Source organism: Pieris napi, chromosome 22, assembly GCF_905475465.1.
Source record: "Pieris napi chromosome 22, ilPieNapi1.2, whole genome shotgun sequence".
Taxonomy (NCBI): Eukaryota; Metazoa; Arthropoda; class Insecta; order Lepidoptera; family Pieridae; genus Pieris; species Pieris napi.
Window position 1 is genome coordinate 8527895 of NC_062255.1, and position 23165 is coordinate 8551059.

Genomic DNA, 23165 nt, shown 5'->3' on the forward strand with positions numbered 1-23165 from the left:
TTACTTATTTTAGCGGTGTTCTACCTACTTACAGGGAAAAGATGAGAAAATAGGGTAAAGAAAAACAATACAATTTTTTATTCAGAGTTTTAATGCATAATTGTTGGGTTACAATCGTTTGTAATTCTTGTTACAGTTTTCTCTGACACACCTGCAATTAAATTATGAACATTTAAAAATAATAGTAACTTTAATGCTTATGTAATGTAATATAAGTTTTAATTTCAGTTACCTAGTTTCATCACGTTATGTATTTGTTCAATTTTGTCGCAAAACGAATTTATATCATAAAAGTCCCATCAATACAGCAAAAAAAAATTAAATAGCAACTCTAAAAAGTACCTGTTATGGCTGCAACTCTCTTCCGAACATTGTTTAGTGGTATTAAAACACCTTGATTCTTATGTTCCGCTTCACAGAACTCTTTCACCATTAATATAATTTCTCGAGCCGAACTTTTTACAACTTTTGCCATTGTAATCAATCTTCAAAATGCACTAAGCTAGTTAAAAATTCACAAAAATCTACCACAACAAACGAACTTGATAACATCGACTAATGACAACATTGCCGACCTGTCAAATGTAGTTCCAAAAATCACCGCGGGACTTCTTTCATGAAAAGCACTATAGATCAAGAGCCCAGGGCTGCCAGACCTTCGTCATTTTATAAAAGCTGAAAGTTCTTCTGTGCGTGTCCCCTATACAGGTAAGAACGACCAGAGACTATAGAGTTTGGGTAGTGGTTACTTTGGCAGATAACAGGTAGTAAAGGTGTATAAAATAGTACCTTAAATTCGTTAAAGTATAAAGCTCAATTTTTTTATATTTTATTAGGGATAACTTAAGGAATCTCGTCATACATTGCCGGACACTTATGACAGTTGCTTCCCCCTGCCAGACACCCCTAAACATTAATACATTATAATTATACTTTCGTTAGAGTATAAAAGCTAAATCTTATATATGTTACTTGGGGACCTATGAAAAAATTATACCTCAATAGCCGGACAGTTTCAATGGTTTTTACACCTTGCCAGACACATTGAAAGTCCGCTGTAGGTCCGAGCGCGAGGTAACGACTGTTCCAGCGGATGAGTGACAGGGCGCTTAGTCGACTGCGATCATTTACTGCGCATCATCTGTCTTTCAGTGATGTATTGAAGAATTATGTGTACTACAACCATACAAAAAATAAAAAAAAATATCCCGAGTACCACGAAGCTTTCAAAAACTTCGGCAACAGCGAATTAATTGAAAATTTAGATTTTCAACGAAAAATTTTCAATATTATTCAGAGATTTATATGCAGTGTTTACAATGTCCCTAAAGTTAGTTGTGTTGATGACGCTAGACTACAAATATTCATCGATTCATATATGGTGCGTTCCACTAAGCGTTCACAACACTCACGCTCACGACCGCTGATTTCCCCATTCCACTTGATTGTGAATGTTACTGTCGTTAACTCAAGTGGAATGGATTATGGAGCGTTTCGGGCGTTCATGTAAATATTACAAATGGCAAGTTTGAAAAAATAAATGTAATAATGTTCATTAAACCTTCAAATTCTGGAGTTTCAGAATTGAGATCGGTTGGATTATCACTATCAAGTCGTTCTTCTCCAATAAAACTCTCTGAAGTCTTTTCATCATATAATTCACTAGATTCTTGATCAACTTCAATAGATGCAGAAGCTTCAGAATTTTGATTAATAATTTTTCTTTCATATTATTAATGATAATAAATATCGTTTACTTATTGAGTTAGGTTATGCTATACATTATTCAGGAAAAATGTATAAATAGCTGTTGAATATAAACTAAAATCAATTGTATTAAACTTATATTGCATAATTATATTTACCTCTTTCTGCACGAGCAGCTTCAGCTTCATAAACGATAGCTTCTACTATAATTTCTCTTTCAGAATCATATAATGTTATTTTTCTTGACGCCATCTTTAAGCTTTGAATATCATATTTCAAAAACAATTTCAAAAATTGCGCCAAATTATTCTCATCTAAAGAGATGGGTCGTTGTGAGCGTTGCGTGAGCATTAGTCATGACGTCTTGAGTGACGTTTTCGCCGTGACCACAACGACCGCGGTCGGTATGTGGAATGGCTAAAGGAGCATTTTGATCGTCGTGAGCGCTTAGTGGAACGCACCAATACAGTTTCCGATGTACATGAAGCTTTTGACCGGAAGAAGTTGCGAAATTTTGACGGTAGCTATCTACCACCATGCAAAAGCGAGCTATTGGAGCATTTTCTGCGAGTAAATTATGTATGTACCATATTATGGAATAATGCTCATCTGAAAAATCCATCCACACATCAACCAGACAATAACGGCTGGGTATTGAAAAATGGCAAATACCAATTCAAATGGTTTTCAAGAGATCAACTACCAAGTTATGTTAGTGATTCGCTCAAAACTCAATCAGGTATGTTATTATTATGACAAATTATTGTACATATTTTTTTAATTATTCAGACTTGTATAAAATTCTTTATTTTTTATCAGAAACTGACGAAGAAGGCGATATTGAAGACGACCATGACATCGACGAAGAAAATGAAATTATCGACGATATTGAATAAATACTTTTTTTTACATGTAATAATACTTTTTTTGTGTTAAATAATAATAAAATTACATTTTTTACTTTATATAACATGGCTATGAACATAATAAAATATTTTTTTTATTGGATATCTTTAAAGATCGCAATCGACTAAGCGCTCGCGCTCGGACCTACAGCGGACTTTAAATGTGTCTGGCAAGGTGTAAAAACCATTGAAACTGTCCGGCTATTGAGGTATAATTTTTTCATAGGTCCCCAAGTAACATATATAAGATTTAGCTTTTATACTCTAACGAAAGTATAATTATAATTTATTAATGTTTAGGGGTGTCTGGCAGGGGGAAGCAACTGTCATAAGTGTCCGGCAATGTATGACGAGATTCCTTAAGTTATCCCTAATAAAATATAAAAAAATTGAGCTTTATACTTTAACGAATTTAAGGTACTATTTTATACACCTTTACTACCTGTTATCTGCCAAAGTAACCACTACCCAAACTCTATAGTCTCTGGTCGTTCTTACCTGTATAGGGGACACGCACAGAAGAACTTTCAGCTTTTATAAAATGACGAAGGTCTGGCAGTCCTGGGCTCTTAGGATAATAAGTATGTGTATCAGAAATAAATTTGTGAATATATAAATATTTATATCCGATATTTTTATATTAAATAAAATATACGAATACAAAATATTTTTCCCTTTTATCATACATAGATTTGCACGATCATTTATAAATGTTTAAATTACCTTAAGTAACAATAGAGTGCATATTGGTTATTATTTATTAGTTATTACCACAAAATGGTAGTATAAGCCTTGCTTGTTAAATTGTTTTAGAACAATAAAAGTAAGGAAAACATACCATCGAACGCTTATATCAAGCGCGATTCTCGGGAATATAAATAAAATGCATTCAAAAAAATTCCAAATTGTATAATCTTATTTCCACTTATAAATAAAAACATTTTTGTATCAGCCAGCCAACACTACATACAAATAATTAAAACAATTTATATTCAATATTTATTTATTTTGAAACAAAATGCTGTAACAAACACTTTGTACATTAAACAAGATAATAAAAATTTCCATCACATTTTCAGACATTTTTGTGCAATTACAAATATTGTGATTTATCCATATTTTCTTGGCACACATAGTTACGGAAAGCACCACAGCAAAACTATAAAAAAAGTCTATAAAGGCGTCGGCGAAATAGAAATCTGAAATATCGCGACCATTTTTAAAGACACAAGAACTATAGAGTGAAATAAAACCTTATTTCACAAAGGTTAAGATTCATTATTGAATACATACACATGACGGTGCTAAACGACTTTACGATTGTATCGATAGTATAGACAATTTTATGTGAGAAACTCAAAAGAGATTAAACCTTATTTAGAAAAAGTAAGGTTGATTTGACAGCACCTTAAAATCTTTTACGACTTTATTAGCGGTCTTAGAGATTTTATATAAAGTATTTATTTATTGCATGATACCTTTCCCCAAAAACTACTTATTATTTGGGATAATTTATTTAAATAATAATACAGGAATGTCAGCACAGATGTCGCTAAAACATAATTTCGATATTGCACAATTTAATAACATTTCCAGTTTAAAAAGCCAAAATTAAACTTTAAGTTTACACTTGCTATAGATAAATCTGGTTTTAACATATAACTAGCATCACACACATTGAACAGTCTTTCCCGCAAATTTAATGACAGATAAAAAATCGTAAAAATATTGTCAGAGTTTGTACAGAGGTAATTGTCAACTGTCACGTGTCACATGGCCTCTCGTCGTGGTTATTCTCTATGTCGTCAAGCGTGTCGCTAGAGGAGTGCGTGACGTCACTAAGCTCGTCCATTTGCTTCTGTTTCTTTCGCACATTCCAATGAAGGCATTCGCCGAGTGAGTCGAACCAATCCGATATTTGGTCCTGTGCGCATATTGACGGCACAGGGTACACTGATGTTGTTACGTATAAACTGAAATAAGTTTATAATGTAATGAAATAGAAGTATACAAATATCGCATACATTTTCATAAAAAATCATTTATTCAAATGGGTTTCGATATTCCAACGTAAACATTGCATATAATAATGTAATGAAATAAACTAATAATTTTCGATTCATCTCTTGTTTAATTAGATTTGAATAACTTCACAAAAAAAAATCTGGAGTAATAATGTTTTAAAAATTTCGACACTGCGTGACTTGGTAAAGATCTCAGAGTGTTGGAAATACTGATTAGCCGGAATGTGCTTGCCTCATATCTCATGAGTGTCACAGAAAATCAAACAAGACGTAATAAACAAGAGCTAAATTGAGGCGTCGAAGATTTTCAATCAACAAATCTTTTGGCTCTGTATAATCCCCTGGTATATAAATAATAAAAGTCAGAGGACATGATAGATATAATTCATATTAAACAATAATAATAAAAGTATTAGAGGGATTTGACGTTGATGTTTGTTAGGTATGTTGTTAACTATTATAGTTCGACAGTTTCGATATATGTATGGAAAAATTTAATATAGTAATTATAAGTATTAGTTGAGGTTAAACGTAAATTATTCAATAAATTCGACGATTTAAAAAAAAATGCTTGGGATTTATTTGCTCCAGTTCAAACAATTTGTATGACCAAAAATTTGCCATTAAAGCGTGGCGGAGAGTTTCTTGCCAGTTTTTCTTGCAGGCTCTACGCCTTACTTGCGAACTGGTATTAAATGTAAAATTAGAATAAATTTAACATCTTTTCTGTTGATATTCATAAGTGTACTTGTTTTCCTATATGAATTAAGTTATTTTGAGTTTGAGTTTAATTTAAATTACGATTACGTAAAAGATTCCATAAAATAAATTTTAAATAAGAATTACCTATCGCCATGCTGTAATGCTTGTCTGTTTCTTCCATCAAAAGATACCCACATTGCATTCCTTGCGTCGGGGGATAAGGAAATCTGAAAACATACAAATTTTGATACAAAACTGCAATTATTTTGGATATTTTTTAAATTATTATAGGTATTTAATTAAATAAGTAATCTTATTGAAGTTATACTTCTTTAGGTGCGTTATAAAAAATTGACGAGAGTGAAATTTTACGATGCGCGCGCACCATGACACAAAATTAACAGAATGAAGTTAGTTCTAGGTGGCATCAAAATCGATAATATTATTTTGGTGTTTTTATTAAATCAATTTCATATACGACGGTGATAGTATTTACTAATAATAATGTTATTGATTAATTTTAATATTTATCGTTAATCACTACTGCGTTTTAGTAATTTTTTTCCATTCGCCAAAGAAGTCTAACGCGTGTACATAAGTACACACACTCTTTTTTTTTAAATAGATTTCCTGTATACCTTAACAATTTTTTATCTATAGTTATTTTATAATAACGGTCACGACAGACACGTACACACGTCGAAAAAAAAAAAATAAAAAAAAAAATCATCTAATTATAAAATCCACATCAAAACAGATTAAAAATTAGAAACACATACATAAATTACTGTGTCCAAAAAGTTAGAAGAATCTTAAAATACCTTGAGTTCAACTCCAGCTGGAACCACTATGGGTCGGAAAGAGAGCGAATGTGGGCAGATGGGCGTGATCATGATGGCAGGCACCGATGGGTGGATCATACTCGCACCTGCAGCCACCGCGTATGCTGTACTACCAGTTGGGGTGGACACTATAAGACCTGGAAAAAAATATGTTAATTTAAGTATGAATAAAATGCTTACTTCAAAACTATTTTGGACTTGGCCCGCTGTGTTATTTAATTTCTATGATATCTATGGAAATCAAAGGTCATTTGTTCAAAATTAATAAAAACGGCGTGTATGGTATACAAACCATATTTATTATTCGGAAACTAAGAATTATTTTAAAACAAATTTAATAAGAGGTTATTGTGTGTCAAAATACATATACTGTCTGAAACATTTTTAAATTCCTTCATACATTCTTGTTCGTAGGTTCGATCCCCGGTCGTGCAGTGAAGGAATACATCATGAGGAAACCTGGCATACCCCAGATATATATGACCCAATAAGTCGATGGTACGTGTCAGGCACAGAAGGTTGATCACCTGTTGTCTATTAAAAATTATCAGAGAACAGATACAGAAATCTGAGGCTCAGACCTAAAAGGTTGTAGCGCCATTGGTAAATAAAATAAAAGTCACTATGATTCAAGTAAATTCTTCAGGTAGACTATATGAACTCTATGGCCATCTATGTGTAAGTTCGAATCCCAGCTATGCATTATTTTTCTATGGTTAGTAAAACTTTAAAAGGAAAATGTTTACGGGAATTCAACACGCTAAATCTATATAACCTTTTATATTATTAATAAGAAAAATGTGTTTGTTTTTAATTTTAAAAATGTATGTTTTATTAACAAGTGAAATTATTTTTTTCAGTATTTACTTATGGCAACATTTCAATAACATTAAAAAAATATTAAACTTGTCTATTACTAAATAAAATATTTTTTAGTAAAACTTCTTACCATCTCCCTGCACCGAGGTAATATGTTTTCCATCCAAAAAGAGATCGATATTAGAGATATAGGGTGAAGGACCCCTATCCACGACTACTTCGTTCAGCACCAGAATTGTCGTGGGCTTCTTCTTGTCTTTGTCTTCCGTTCTCTTTCTTAACACCACACATTGAAGACGGGAGCGTAATGTTAACGCCGCGTGACCTGAAAGTTTAAATTCGATTTAAAATAAATTTTAATTATACTTAAGTAATTGACTCGGCATAGGTTGTTTTGATTTTTAAATATTATTACAGTACTTATATTACTATTGGGCAGGGACAGTGAGAACTTGGACAAACTGATCGTGGTTACACAGAAGGCAAAAGATCACGTGGCAGTTCACCAACCAGATGGACCGATCAAGTGAAAGACTCATCGTCCTCAAAACTCACTGTCCTAAGAGAGGCGCTGGACCGAAACCGGTGGAAAATAGATAGTCCGCTCCAGACGCTTTCTTGCTTACCACAACGCTCAGACATATTATGACATGTGGTTGGTGAGAGAAGACTGAAAATTATATGTATTCCTATTCTTAAAAAAGAATTGGGGTGGGTCACCCTTATCACTCAGGGATATAGACAATAACGAACGACTCTTAGACATACCAACTAAATACTTTAATTTAATATATTAGATTATTTTTATTCTGTGCCAGAAACATGTCGACTTTTTGTTTCGAGTAATAATACAGTGGTAATTGTTATTTGTGTATTTTCTTGGTTTTTCGGTATGCTGTGTTTTATTATGTTTTTTAGTTGGTATGTTCTCAAAGAAAAGACAAAGTAAGGAGTAGCAACATCAGAGGAAAGACTAAGGTACAGGACATAACTTTGAAAATAAGAAGACAAAAGTGGAAATGGGCAGGCCACATAATCAGGGGAAAGGACAAATGGAGTAAAATAATCACACAATGGTACCCAAGAGATGGAAAGAGAAAGAGAGGTAGACCACAAAAAAGGTGGGACGACGACATTATACAAGTCGCGGGAACAACATGGGGTAGAGTGGCCATAGAAAGGCCAGAATGGAGAAGGTTAAAGGAGGCCTTTGCCATCTGGCAAACGGACACCCAAAAGTGGAAGAAAAGTACAATATACGAAAAATAAAGAAAAATACTGGCATGTCCGAATAGAGGCTATAATAAATAAATAAATAAATAATAATACAGTACAATTAAAATAACTAAAAGGGAGGGCAACTGGCGGCCTCATCACTTTCAAGCGATCTCTTCCAAACAACCACTGTTAGGGAAGAAGAGAGCAAAACTATATACGATAAACAATTACTTAGACTTAAAAAATGGAACAAAACAACGCAATTAAAATATATGTAGACAATGAAAAGGTTAGGAGGAGTTAGTATAAAAGTTAATAAGTCGATGCGGGCAGGTAATGCTTGTACAGTAGAGATTTAAAGGAAGAATGAGGAGAAACCAAGCGATCAGGGATACTGATTACCTTGATCTAACTGATTACCCAAACTCAGATTCATATTTCTCATCTAGCATCTAATATCTCTCGAACCTAATATCGCTGTTTTGCTGATTATTTTTCTTTCTTTTCTGCTTTTAGTGCCAACAAATTTCTATAATTTTATTTTATTTTATTGTGTGCTTGTATTGTTGTATATGTTTTAATTGTATTTTTTAATTTTTAATTTCTATTTTTTTTTGTGAAACTTATGTTTACATTAATTGTCACACATGTTAGATGTAAGATTTTGTAAAATAATAAGTAGATTTAGTACTGTGTGTGATGTCGTAAGCTTAACAACTAAATAAATATCTAAAGAAATGAATAAAATATTACCTTCTAAAACATTCATAACTTGGTCCTGGAAATTATTGAATTCGAAAGGCGTGAGGAAACCCAGCGAACCCAAGTGGAATGCCATCACCGGTGGTACAGATTGCTGAAATAAATAGTCATTTAAATATGACATATAACACTCGCCCGTACGTAAGGAAAATATCGTGAGGATTCGCATGCCTTAGACACAAAAAGTCGACATGTGTCAGGCACAGAAGGCTGATCAGCTACTTGCCTAAAAATGATTACGGAACTGCCTTGCGATTCTGTAACTCACTTTTCGAACTCACGCAGCGGTTTTCGCAGCGGCGGTCGCGCTCAAATCAGTCGTAAAGCAGAAGAGAAAACTGAGTTACAGAATCGCAGCTCAGATACTGAAGCCCAGATTTTAAAGGTAGCTCTATTGGTGTATTTTAAATATTAAGTATGTCTAAAGTCACACAGTTAAAGTAAAACCAAAACAGACGTAAAATTGTGTATAAAACTGGTTGATATTGAACAAATCAAAATCATTTATTAATTTAGGTAACACAATGTATACTTATGAACGTCAAAAAGAAATACACATTAAATGCTGCTAAATTTACATTTACTGTTAGTTCCCAAATCAAGGGCGTAGAACGGAAGAGACGACTGGTAATAAACACTACGTCACTCTTTTTAATCGCCAAGTTTTTTGTTTTACACAATGTTGGTAAGGACCCAACTATTTGAACTTTGAATAGAATTAGAAATATCTCGTAAATTGTATTGGTGTCTTCACTCCTTTAATGTGTATTTTTGTTCTGTTTTTTAAAGCTTACAGGCAAGTAAGTGATCAACCTGTCAAACGTCGTTTTTTAGATCTAAAGTGTGCTGGTTTCCTCAGGATGTATACCAAGCAAGAGAATTGCGTAAATGGCTAAGGCTAGCACTATTTTCTTATAGTTATAATTAACCAGATCGTTTCATAAACACTTCACCTTGTCTACTCTAATATTATAAAGAGGAAAGATTTGTTTATTTGCATTGAATAGATTCCAAAATGACTGAATTACCTTTGATGGACGAGAATATTTAAAAAAAGTTAGTGATCTGTATGAAACCTAGAGTAATCCATGGAGTGATAAAATTCCAAAAAATCCTGTATCGCGTACGCTGCGCAAGCAATTTACAGTACTACAGTGTTTTAGAAGATATGAATATTTACAAAAAAGTCCGCGATATCATATCTAATCACATAATTAATAAAATAAATATCCATCCGAATAACGACTTTACTGCTTTGTAAGATTTTTCAAAACACAAAAATTTCCCATCAATTTTTTATATGTTTAAAAAGTTACCTGAAATAATGAGCTAGCGTGTAACAAGGTCCCATCACCACCCAAACAAATGATAAAGTCAATTTTATCAGTGAGGTCATCCGTGCCTGCGCGGAACGTCATCAATCTCTCCTTTACCGCATTGAAGTTCCCATATTCTGAAAGTATCCTATCTTCTAGCACAGACGCCTCCACGAATACCACCATACTTTTGTCCTAAAATAAAAAGAAATCACATTAAAAACGACTAGATTTATTAGCTAGTTGGCTATATTAATGGTTCGTTTTATGTTTAATGAAATGTTTTTGTATGAGTGTATTTGTAAAAAACGTAAACGCGAGACACTTTAATTATGATAAATTCAACTATAAAAATAATAAGTTAATTTGCCTTTACACAATTTCGCATTTAACAAGTTAATCCAGTTATAGAAAATGTTTGTGAGAAACTGGTGCCTATTAGATATAGAAATAAAAAAAAAATATCTGATACAATTTGCGATGTAAAAATACCTATATTATTTTTATAAATTATCATAACAATAATTAAAGTATCTCAATCTGTGGATAAAAATGATATTCACCTTAAGTTTCAAGGTATAATAAGAATTAACCTATATTACTTATATGGACCTACTTGGAAATATATAGGGTGTGGCAGTAATGAATGAAACCTGCAGGTAGAGGACGTTGTGGCTGTTCAGAAAAATTGGTTTTACGTTAAGTAAAAGTTTCTCGGTTTTCGAGATATTCTTGGATATATGCGGTATCGAAGGTAATGTATGTGATTTTCGAGCATGCGTTTTTTTAACAAAGATCAAACTGAAATTTGATGTTTTACTTATTCTATTATGTCAGCTTAAACTTAGGACAATATCTTTTATTTTATATAAACAAAATCATCGAAACCAATATTCGGACTTATCATTTCATGATAAGATTTCATAACAATGGATATAGATTACAACTATAGATTAAGTGAAGGTTTTTAGATCTAATATGAGTCACACAACGTAAAGCTCTGGAAATGTGTTCGAGGTGGATAATTAGAATATCTTGGCTAACAAAACAAAGATATAAAAACGTCGACTTTCGAAACTTTGTTACCAACGGATCTTGAGCTTTGAACATATAACACGTACAGTTCCGGAAAATTTAGAAAAACTCATCTATTGTGATTGGCAGAATGGGCACTAGACTAGGCTGGATCAATCAACAGGACAATACAGGTCCTACCAGTTTAATAACATAAAAGTTAAAGAACATCAAAACCGCTATATTGTATATTTGATTTGCCAATATTAATAAATCATAATCATCAAAAAAAAATGCTACGTATTTTTAATGTTTTACCTACAAAAAGGTAAATCTAAATATTTACTTACTCAAGTAACCTAATACAAAAATAACAAATATTTCAATATCGAATAAACTTTAATTACTTTATTTTATTCTTTAGCTGGCATCACTGTCGACTAATTCCAGGTTTAGTAAACCTTTTTAAAAAAAATGTTATCTTTACTTGTGAGTTTTTTACTGATTATGATGTAAATGGGCGTAATTACCATTCGCCGTTAAACCACTTTTAATGTGAAGCACCTCACTTAATAAAATGAATACATTAACAATAAAATGTATGTATAGACTCAGATGTTCAGACTCGTATTGAAATTGAAAAATGTGCCCGGCCAAAAAGGTTTGCCATCACTGACATGTCAAAAAATGATAGCTGTCAGAATTCTACGGAATTAAAAATCAGGGTATAGGCTAAGACCAAAAAAGACTGTTAAATCTTTGTAAGATTAAATACTTGGTAGTTCCTTACATGAACAAGCCAGTGTACTAATTGTACGAATGGTGTGATGATGGTAGCGTCGTGTATCTTCTTGATGACCAGAACAGTCAACGGCGGCTTGTACCACGTCAGTCTCTGGGACGCCGGGTCTTGGATCTGCCTGAAATTGTTAAAGTCCATTGTTAGTCTTCATCGGGAAAGACTTATACATTGACATTACATATTGCGTGGACCAAACATTGTTACTTATTGCATCTCCGAAATGTGACAAATAAATGATCAGATTGAGAAGCTACACTAATACTTAATGATATTAGTTATTCAGATTAGCCTATTAAATAAAGTCTATGTATTTGTTATTTTCTACGAATTTTAATTAAGACACTTACGTAAGTACCATACGCGCCTGTAACGCGATAGTACATAACCCTTCCCTAGCAAGAACTTTCTACCTAATTAGGACGTGTTTATTAATTATAAATATAAACCTATTCCAATGTTTCCTATGTTATAGTATTATAAGTAATACAATTAATTTTTTAATCCAAAGAACTACTTAAGAGACAAATATTAATATAAAGAGTAAAAAAACTATATCATTGTTTACATTACTTGTTTCAACTTTCATAATTGAATTTTTCATACATAGGCAAATTCACTTAATTTGATGTTAAGTGAATAACCATGGACTAGCAATTAATCGAGTCGCTATAAGGCCTATAATAAGACTAAGGGTAACATTCACAAACGCGACCTAACGGTAACAGTCAAAAGCGTATATATCTATTAATAAGGAAACAACCAAATACATCACTATAATAAGAACAAGATGTCTTTTAAAACAATTACACGGAAACAAAAAGAATAATTATTTACAGACATGACAGCAGAATGGTAAGATAAGTAGACATAATATTTCTGACATGCGTCATAAACGATGTTGCGAGTCCTAAGTGCGACTTCCATACGTCAAAAAATTATTGGATTATGACATTTGTTTTTATGTTACAGGAGGCAGACGGGCAGGAGGCTCATCTGATGTTAAGTGATACCGCCGCCTATGAACACGCACTGCCAGAAGGCTCGCAAGCGCGCTGCCGGCCTTGTAAGAATTGGTACGCTCTTTTCTTGAAGCAGCAGCTGATTTTACATAGTGGTGGTGCGCGGCAGAAATTGCCTTAAGAATCGCTCTGTTGTGGAACGACGGACGTCAAGGTGATACGGATAGATGTCGAAGATGCAGAGAGATCCCACATCTCAACGCAACGCCAAGGGATCAAGCCGCTCGGAAAATGACTGGTCGTGGACCGCTCGAATCGCTCTTAAGATAACCATACTTACATAACCATTGCAGAGTTCTTCATTATTCTTCCACATGGTCCAAACTGCTGGATGGGTGAAGGCGCGTTCAGGGACCTCGTCCGCCTGGAAACGTAACGAACATTCTTTGGACACACGTTCAAGTAAAAATTCTTTGACTGTCCTCTTGCTACAAGTGCTATAAGGCACTTATGGAATTAAATTCACGTTTATATCTAAGTATAATTCTTACTAATATATTAAAACATAATTGCTCTTCATTTGCAACCTCTCACAGACATAGCGCAAATTATACTGACTTAGAAGTGGTAATATTAAAAATTTTGAAGAGTCATGATGTGTTCACTGACCATTATATCCGGTAGAGCAAAAAGTTGCATTCGTGGTTCAAAATTTTTCAAAATTTTGCTCTTACAAATTAACATATTCAAGGCATTCACTTCACATTCAAGTCACACAGTGGCCAATTAGAATTACTCAATTTTTCTTACACGAAATAATTATTAATCAAAACGTATACTGTCTATTAAAATGTAAATTTACTTCATTATTATTATGGTTTAGGTTCTTAGGTAGTACAATATCACCATAGACAAATTCTTTTGTAATTATTCAATCATAAAACACTTGTTTTTTTAAATATAAAATTCACTATGTTCATCCTAGAGCAATCATAGACGACCACGGACTGCACTATAAAGATAAGATTCATAAACAAGATATATTGCTAAGTCTTACTCCCTTACGTCAAAAATATATTGGAATTTGACAAATGGGAGTCAGATGTCAAGTCTCGTTTCTGAATCCTTAGAGTAGGTACTACATACATATTTTTGTCACGCCTTACCGTATACACACAAAAACTGCCTTCACGATTTTCTATTGAATTTAAATATAAAGGCATAGATAAATCAGTAATTAAAACAAACGCATCATAAAACTTGATTTTGTTAATAACTAAAACTACACTATAATTCGACCAATTTTCGACCTATTTTTATATTCTGTGAATAAAACACAGATTAAATTTCAACTAAATTCGACTAAAAGCCTCTTCCGACCTTCATTTTATCTTATGTCTTATATTCACTCGCACACGTATTTCTTATAACTATTTTTTTTACAAATTGCGATAAAATACATTAATTCCAACAATAATTACCTGAACGCATCGCGATAAATAAAACGACTGTTACCGCCTTACGTAAACTGAATAAATTAAAACTGAATAGGTCGTTTTATATTAAACGATACATGATGTTAATTCACGGTAGTGTGTAAAGTAAATAATAAGCACACATGCTCAAGGACTGTGAAGTTTACAAACACTATCGAAGATGTATTTTTAAAACTATTAAATACCATATATTTTAAGGGACAAGCGGCAAGCGGGAAGTCACTTAAGTTCTTACCGCCGTCCATGGGCACCTGCAACACCAGGAAGTTCGTTGCCGTTAAGTGATATCGCACATGGACACTTAAATTGCCAGGAGGCTCGCAAGTGCGTTGCAGGCCTTTTCGGAATTGGTACGCTCTTTTCTTGAAGGACCCTAAGTCGAATTGGTTCAAAAATACTTTAGTGGGCAGCTGGTTCCACAAAGTGGTTGTGTCAAGTCGAGGTGATACGGGTGGTGTACGTATCATCTGCAGGTATTAACCCGAACAACTCCCCTGAACACCCTCCATGGTAAATACGGTAGAAGATGAAGAATGAACCCCCATCTCTCCGCACGCGAAGGGATCAAACCGCTCAGACAGTGACAGGTCGTTGACGATTCGAATGGCGGTCAAGTGGAAGGAGCTGGTACTGGGGAGCTCCCACCCTCGGTGAGAGCAGTACAGAGTACTCTATGTGGGGCTAACTTTGCGCTCTATCGTAGAACACTGACCTGTCTTTTCGCGAACGTTATTTGGGTAGCGTGATTAGTACAGCTGACTATCCGGGACATAAGAAATTTTCAATTCGAATTTGTACTTCCTGGGATCCCAATATCGCACTAAGGGAACTGTCAAACAATATTGAATGCCATACAAATAAGTATTCATATTTTCAACAGAACATTTCAAGGCTTTTATAACCTGTTACAAACAGGAACTAAGCCTATTTTTTTTTCTCCATTGTGTAATTTCCGATCACACTGTACATAATCGAACATTCTACGCTCGCAATGCATTGACTTGTAACCTCTGATTAAAATACGCGTCATCGTTCCCAATCTATTTACATTATAATCAATAATTAAAATATTCCCAACGATAGTCACAGACTACTAAACATAGGTAAATAATAAAGCTATATCTTAGTTTAGTCTATTTTAGAAAGACGCTGCCGTATCAGCCCTGCGATTCTGTAACTCACTTTTCGAACTCACACAGCGGTTTTCGCTCTCAAATCAGTCGTGAAGCAGTCATTTTATGATTTGACATTCTGAAAAGGTGGGAGCTTGTAGTTTATTGTTTATCAGAATGCCAAATCATACAATGACTGCTTCACGACTGATTTGAGAGCGACCGCCGATGCGAAAACCGCTGTGTGAGTTCGAAAAGTGAGTTACAGAATAGCAGGGCTGAGCTCAAAAACAGTCGAGACGTAGCTTGACTTCTGTAATACTAAAAATATATTGGGATTTTACATACTGGAGGGAAAAACTTTACATAGACTTTATATTCGGAGCTGACATTACACCTGGAACGTTTGTGTCCAAAGATATACAGATTATTAACGGACAGTACAGGCGGTGTTCTCTCCACACGTCTTAAGTACAATAACCATTTAATTGTAAATCTCTGATCGAATATACTTTGATCCAGCCGTATAGGAAGAGTTTAGTTTCACACACAGAGATTTATATGTATTAAGATTTAAGTCTAGTCTTTAAATCGAACTTACGACCTCAGGGGGGAGAGTCGCACGCTGAAGTCACTAGACCAACAATGCTCATAGATATTAGTATACAATTATAAGTTAATTAAAATAAAACAATTGTAGCTACTAAAAAACAAAGCCGAAATCTAAAACTCATTAAAGAAAACAAAAGGACGCAATTTGGGCAAAGCGGCCTATGCAATTAAGTTTAAACATTTTTACGTAACTATTAAAAAAATCAACCTTCGATCCAAGTACTCTTCACGCGCTTGCAGCAACACCGATTTTCCCGACTCATGGGAAAAATGCCGTCGGAGCATCACAACTATATCTTGTCACTTGTGTCCCACCAAACACTGACGTAACCAAGCAAAAACATTTAACACACCACCGAGGTCCGTCCAAACCGAGGACTGGCATCGGAATCGCTTGCGCATCTCAGACTTGTGATAATTGTGACCTTGATTTCGCGATTACGAAGATTCGACGCAGGCCGATCTTATCGTTAGCCTTTTCAAATTCCAACACGGAATCTCTGTAGGGTGAACAAACTTGTATTTGAAACATGTTTTGACTTATGGGTACTGTGGTAATTGCGAGGTATATAGACTATACAGTCAAAACCGCTTACGATATCGTTTAGACTTTAAAACAACATACCGGTTATATTGACCAAAATCAAAGGTCCCGGCTGAATTCTATTGTATTAGGTATTTAATAACAACGTCATAGGCTGTTACGACTATCGGTTTTTACGACCAAATATGAGTAGTCCCGTCGGTGTCGTTGACAGATTTGGACTGTACACATAGTGTTGGTAATCCGCTTGTAAAACTTTAGCAAGACTAAACACAGAGAGATAGAGAATGGAGCCAATTGGAGGAGGCCCATACGTTTTAAGAGGTCCTTGAAAGAAATATATAATTTACTTACTTAAGTGTGTGTATTTTGTAAAGGATAAATGAGGCTTAATTATTATTATTATAAGATACAAGCAATACATGATAATTAGTGGCAATACAATTCTTTATAAGTCTTGGTTATTACAATTGTTTTACTTTTTTATCGAAGAAGGATAAGACCGACCTATTTTTTATTGTTAAGTAGTCTGTGCATACTACGTATTGGATCTAACTCTTCCGGCCTCATGTCTTCAGGAACAATTAGTGTTAATTGTACTAAGAAAATTACGCACGCGCAACAAAAAATAATAATAAATTAAATAACTGGTATCATTTATAATGTTCGTGATCATATAAAATATTAACCTTGGTGTTTATTACAAAAAAAATTATACGTATTATATATTACAATAAATTATAATAATGTAAATTTGTAATTATTAGGAAAATATACAAAGCGCGAACTACTACTCCCGTTTATCAATAGTGCAATAGCATCCTCATATTAATTAAATATGAGGCTGCTATTGCACAATTAAAATCTGTGGTCAAACAATAATATAGAGCCGACATGCGTCAAATAGCCGACCGGATATACTCGGCATTACAAAAATAAGCATAAATTACAATTGTAAAAACATAATATTTATAAGCTTTTTAGTTTTTTTTTGTATTATACATGATTAGGGTTGGTGATTGTATAATTTTTATTTTATAAAATTTGATTATGCTCTTCTTGCATTTTACGCATCATATTTCTTTTTTTAGTGTTTTCCCTTACCTACTTGCAGCTCCTTAAAAACATTTTGTAAAAAAAAAATGCCGATTAAAAAGAGTGGCGGAGAGTTTAATGCCAGTTCTTCTCTCCCGTTCTACGCCCTTGATTTGAGAACTGGCGGTAAATGTAAAATTAGAAGCATTAATATGTATTTCTTTACTGACGAGTCATAAGTGTACATTATGTTACCTATATGATTAAATGATTTTTTACTTTCCTTTACTTTTTTTACTAGGGTTGCCTGGAAGAGATCGCTTGTTAACGATAAGGCCGCCCGTGGCATCTCTTATAATTTGTATGTTATTTGTTTTTCTATAACTGTAACGAAGTGTAAATAAAAATAATATCAAATGCGATGCTTCTTTATAGCACTGTAGTGAAGTTCGGCGCAATACCGATAATTCATCAGTATGAAGAGTCAATTCATTTTTCAAAATTTATTGGCGCCAACGCATATCAGCAGACATGACAGTTTACTGTAAACAACATCGTAAATTTTCTCACAACAGTGGTGCGGAAATTGGAAACTATTAACAGTTAAATTAATTAAACATAAAGGTAATTAAAAATTTTAATTAACTGTCCATCAAATTTAAAAGGCAATTAATTTTCTCCTATATACAAAATAGGTAATACCTAGATTATTCAATACGCTAGAATTATTCACAAACAATAAATCAGTCTAATTGTACCGTATCAAATGAAGTACTCACCTGTCTTTTAATGACAGTGTAAACACAAATTGGCAGAAAGAGATGAAAGATGCATTATTTCTCATCAATAGGTAAAAAATAAACAAAAAAACAACGACGATCACGCTGCAATCTATATATATAAAAGAAAGTCGTGTTTGTTACAACACTTATAACTCGAGATCGGCTGGACCGATGTTAGTTATGTCTTTTTTGATGGATTTTTCTCCACTCCGAATAGCAGAATAAGTAATAAAATATCGGATAAGTTATCGAATAACAATAAATAAATAAATTAATTTTACGAATGCACACGGCATGTGGTGACATTTGTTGACAAAACGCATCATTTTACGTCGAATTCGTGTCACTTCAAGAAAACCCGAACTTGAAGTAAATGAGGAGATGCATAACCAGGCTTTGATCTTGATCGAAAACATGTGTTACCTCATCAAAAAATGTTGTAAAGCAGAAAGTGCTTTAACATGCAGTATCGCAATATTGGCGATAGAGAGAAGAGGCCTAATGTGTAAAACTGCCATTCTTCTTTTGCAATGGCAAGCAATAAAACATTTCTCTATTTGCAAAAAAAGTTATCACCTTAATGAAATCCTAAAATAAGTTTAACTAAAGTAACAACGATATTATTATTAAGGCGGAACGAAGTTAGCCGGGTCAGCTAGTATCTATATATATAAAAATGAAACCCCTTTTCCGTTGTCACGACATAACATGAAAACGGCTTGACCGATTTTTCTGATTTTTTTAAATAATATTCCTTGAAGTACGAGGATGGTTCTTACGGTTTCTTACGGTTCAACACTTTTCTTTATTCCCATACAAAATATTCGTAATAATATGTACTTAAAAGTCAATTTGAACTTTAATACCATATCATAAAGTTCAAATGTTAGTGGAGGGGTTCCGGGAAGGTAAATTTTGATTTTTTGTCATAATGTATTTGTTGTCTTATCAACTTTCTTTTTTTTATCTTACTAGCTAGACCGGTGTCCCGAATAGCAGAATAAGTATTTAAAAAAAATAAAGAATCGACTATTAGGCGGTACGATGTTCGCCAGGCCAGCTAGTTGATAATAATTACATATGACGACGGGTCGGGTAGGTCTATCTGGACGTCTACAGATGAGGTCTACCTGGATCCAGGACGTACTAGAGACGGGACATTTCAGAACTTAGGTATGCTAGTGGAGAACCATGGTTTCTGCATTCGGGAAAAAGTAAATGAATAAATAAATATTTATGCAAAATTGTGCAATAATCCATATCAATAACAAGGAACTATTCGAGAATATTGAAGTTTTAAAATAACGATAAGATTACTAATACAGTAGCACTTACATTTCATACGTAACACAAGTCGCAATTCATACTTGAAGTGTTGAACAATGCGAAAATAGTTTGGCTCTTTAGACAATTTAAAAACACTTCGCTTGGATACTGATAACATATCATATCAATGTTTAGACTTTGGTTTTAGATATTCATCATTCAAATCTCTTTTAATCACTACAATATATTTTTTCCTTAAGCAAAAAATATATTATGTACATTGTACAATAATCCTATAACTATAAGTTATAACGCGTTGTACAAATAATTCACGTCTAACTTTTGATGTTAAAGAGGATTTAAGTCAAATATTCAAAACTTTGAATACTATGTATATGTGCGTACAAATCATGTCACAGTACAGAAATAAAACGTAGCCCCGCGTTATATGCAATCGCGTAATATGAAAATGCGTTATAAGAATACCGTGTTGGAAGGGGTTTGCTGTATATGTCTGTTAAATACATGCAAAGTTGAACTTGCAAAAATTTAATTTTTCTAGTAGCTTTCATTACTGAGATATGCGCAACGATTTGTGACTTGATTCTGGCCCGAGAGAATCTCTTACCACCAGCTATACGAGCTATCCAATGAGGTGCCAATTGACAGGTTTATAAAAGATGGAAATTGGTGGCTGCGGAGAGATCCAAGTCACATTGCCAAGCGAGTCTCGACTGGAATCCTCAGAGAAACGCGGCCGCCAAAAACAGACCTGGCAACGAAGCAACATTGCAGAGGGGAAGAAAGCTGGAATGACGTGGAATTAAATTAAGACAGCCACCCAGGACCGATCCGGCTGGTTTTTTTACGCTGGATGCTCTCTGCCCCACTGGGGGACATAGAGCTTTAAGTTTAGTGAGTCAAAGGGCATATTGTGGACCTGTACAAAAATTCTTATTAAATGTATATTTTTTTTTTTTTAATTAAAACACTATTTTGACAGGATTGAAGTTATGTATTATTATAAATTTACAACTATTTAACATAATTTTAAATTTATCCGACGTTTCGCGTGCTTTACAGCGTGCGTGGTCACGGTGACTGAAGACAAAAGATGTTGAATGTCAAAAAGTATCACAGCTGCAGAGAAAGTTGCATTATCTGTATTAATTTCCCCGGGGTTGGTATCGACTAAAAGATGGAGGGTTTTGGCGTTAAAAATAATAAAATAAAATAATAGTTAATAAAAGTTATGTTAATCAAAGACAATACTAAATGTATATTTTGTTTGGACTATCGTTCCTATTTTTTATTTACATACATAGAGCATCAATATATATATATATTTAGTTATAATATAAAGCATACCTTTAAAAGGAGTGGCGAGTGTTCCTTGCCAGTTCTTCGACCGTTCTGTTACATAACTTATTTGAAAACTGGCAATAAAGTTAGCTGTGATATATTGACGTATGTACGTACATGAATAAATTATATTTCAATTTATAATCTAAAACGGACTTACGTATACAAAACACGTGTCGATAATGAGAACCGCAATGTGATGACTATTTCAATTACAAAACTATTAAGTAGCAATAAATAATACTCACATAATTTATTTACAATTTCCGTTGCTAAGTATATTTAACGCAGAACAACCGGGGGGTCTTAGATTCGATTCGATTTACAATAAAATAATACATACTTTACGTTTTAAGCTAGAAAACACTTCCGAATTTGAACAGAATTTTGGGACATAGCACCATTTTTTTTTGGAAAATAGGTACTGCTTTCGAGGATTATGCCAAATGTAACACGTTGGTTTCGGATTCGGTTAATTCATTTTTTTATAGAATAACTAACCTACAGGACGCCGATAAAGGGCAGTCTGCCCATGGACACCTAGTTTAGTGGGTTGCCGGCCGGGGGCCGTTCAAGTATTACGTAAGAAGATTTACTGCAATTTATCCCCTCCCTTCCTCTTGTCATCACAAGAAAGCAAAGCTCTCAAAAAATAGTACATAACCGTATGAATTTTTTGTAGGAATCCTCTAAAATGCATTACGTTCTCAAGCATAGACAATGTGTGGGTAATATGTGTGAAAAAGTAAATAATTACTGTTGACGTAATCACCAAATAAGAAAATCAAAGAACCTTAGGTAATACTTGAACCGCCCCTTAGTAGTATTTATTTAAACAATAGAAGGTCGTATCACCTAGTTAAGAGTCCCGGGAGTCGAATCCACAGTTCGCTTATTCGCAAAAGAAAATGTCTTGTGAAGACTTCCAGCCACCTTGCTGCTGATTCTATCGGCTGTAATCAAAAGCTAAATGCAAAAACCTTCCGAGCTATACGTTACGTGCCTTAACAATTAGGCCACGAAGGCGATAATAACATAATGCATATGTAAAACACTGTACCTAAGCCTTCGTGCTTATAACCGCTAATCAGCGTATCGATCGTGACAGTGTCAACACGGCATTGACCGACATTGCCGATTTCAAAACGTCTATCGAACTTGTTTACCCGACTGCCCAGTTTCAGGTCATTCCGTGCCACTTAGAATACAAGAAGAATCTTTACAAGGAAATGATTTGAAATTGTAAGACTATCGAGAACTGTTTATTGAAGTTTTACTTCTTTTGGCGCGTTAGGGGAATGATGGGAGTCAATTTTACGATGCGAGCGCACACTGTCACAAAAAACCGACACCTTGAAGTCTATAGTCAACATTTTAGTTACTCCCAGGCATTGAGAGTGTCCATGGGCGGCGGTACTTAACATCAGATGAGCCTTCTGCCCGTTTGCCCCCTGTTCAATAAAAAAAAATACAAATGCTATATTGACGCTGTTTTTTAAATAATTCCGTTCAAGGATACTTAATTTCTCGAAGAACATTCACTTAGTAAGAAAATTTAGTGTAGGTTAGTTGTTTACATCGTGTTATGAAATTATTAGATCAGTGGCCAACCTTTTTTGGTCTGGGCCTCAGATTTCTATATCTGTTTGATCATTTGTCAATCTAATAGGCAAGTAGGTGATAAGCCTCCTGTGCCTGACACACGCTGTCGACTTTTAGGATGTAAGCCATGTCGGTTCCCTCACGATGTTTCCCTTACGCGAGTGTTAAATGCGCACATAATGATATAAACTTTGGCTATTTGTTTGGCTGAAGGCGCTAATTAATGAATTTAAATGTGGTATAATAAATGACTGTATTTATCATTCTATCAAATAGCCATTCTA

At 33.9% G+C, this 23165-nt stretch overlaps 1 protein-coding gene across 7 annotated transcripts in view; it reads right to left on the reverse strand.

The window, feature by feature from the left end:
• Window positions 1-3597: 3597 nt before the first annotated feature.
• Window positions 3598-23165, reverse strand: part of LOC125060701 (NAD kinase-like) — a 41193-nt gene continuing 21625 nt past the window's right edge. For 3 of the 7 annotated variants that reach the window (XM_047665704.1, XM_047665707.1, XM_047665703.1), the window contains 8 exons: window positions 13411-13494; window positions 12100-12229; window positions 10296-10490; window positions 8971-9073; window positions 7130-7324; window positions 6160-6317; window positions 5483-5565; window positions 3598-4585 (listed from right to left, as the gene is read on the reverse strand). In XM_047665704.1, the coding sequence (XP_047521660.1) occupies window positions 4375-4585; window positions 5483-5565; window positions 6160-6317; window positions 7130-7324; window positions 8971-9073; window positions 10296-10490; window positions 12100-12229; window positions 13411-13494 (1159 nt within the window). In that variant the 3' untranslated portion in view covers window positions 3598-4374. Of the gene's footprint in view, window positions 4586-5482; window positions 5566-6159; window positions 6318-7129; window positions 7325-8970; window positions 9074-10295; window positions 10491-12099; window positions 12230-13410; window positions 13495-14551; window positions 14578-16498; window positions 16683-23165 lie in introns of those variants that run through there. The other 4 variants (XM_047665706.1, XM_047665709.1, XM_047665708.1 and 1 more) reach the window with 4 other exon arrangements.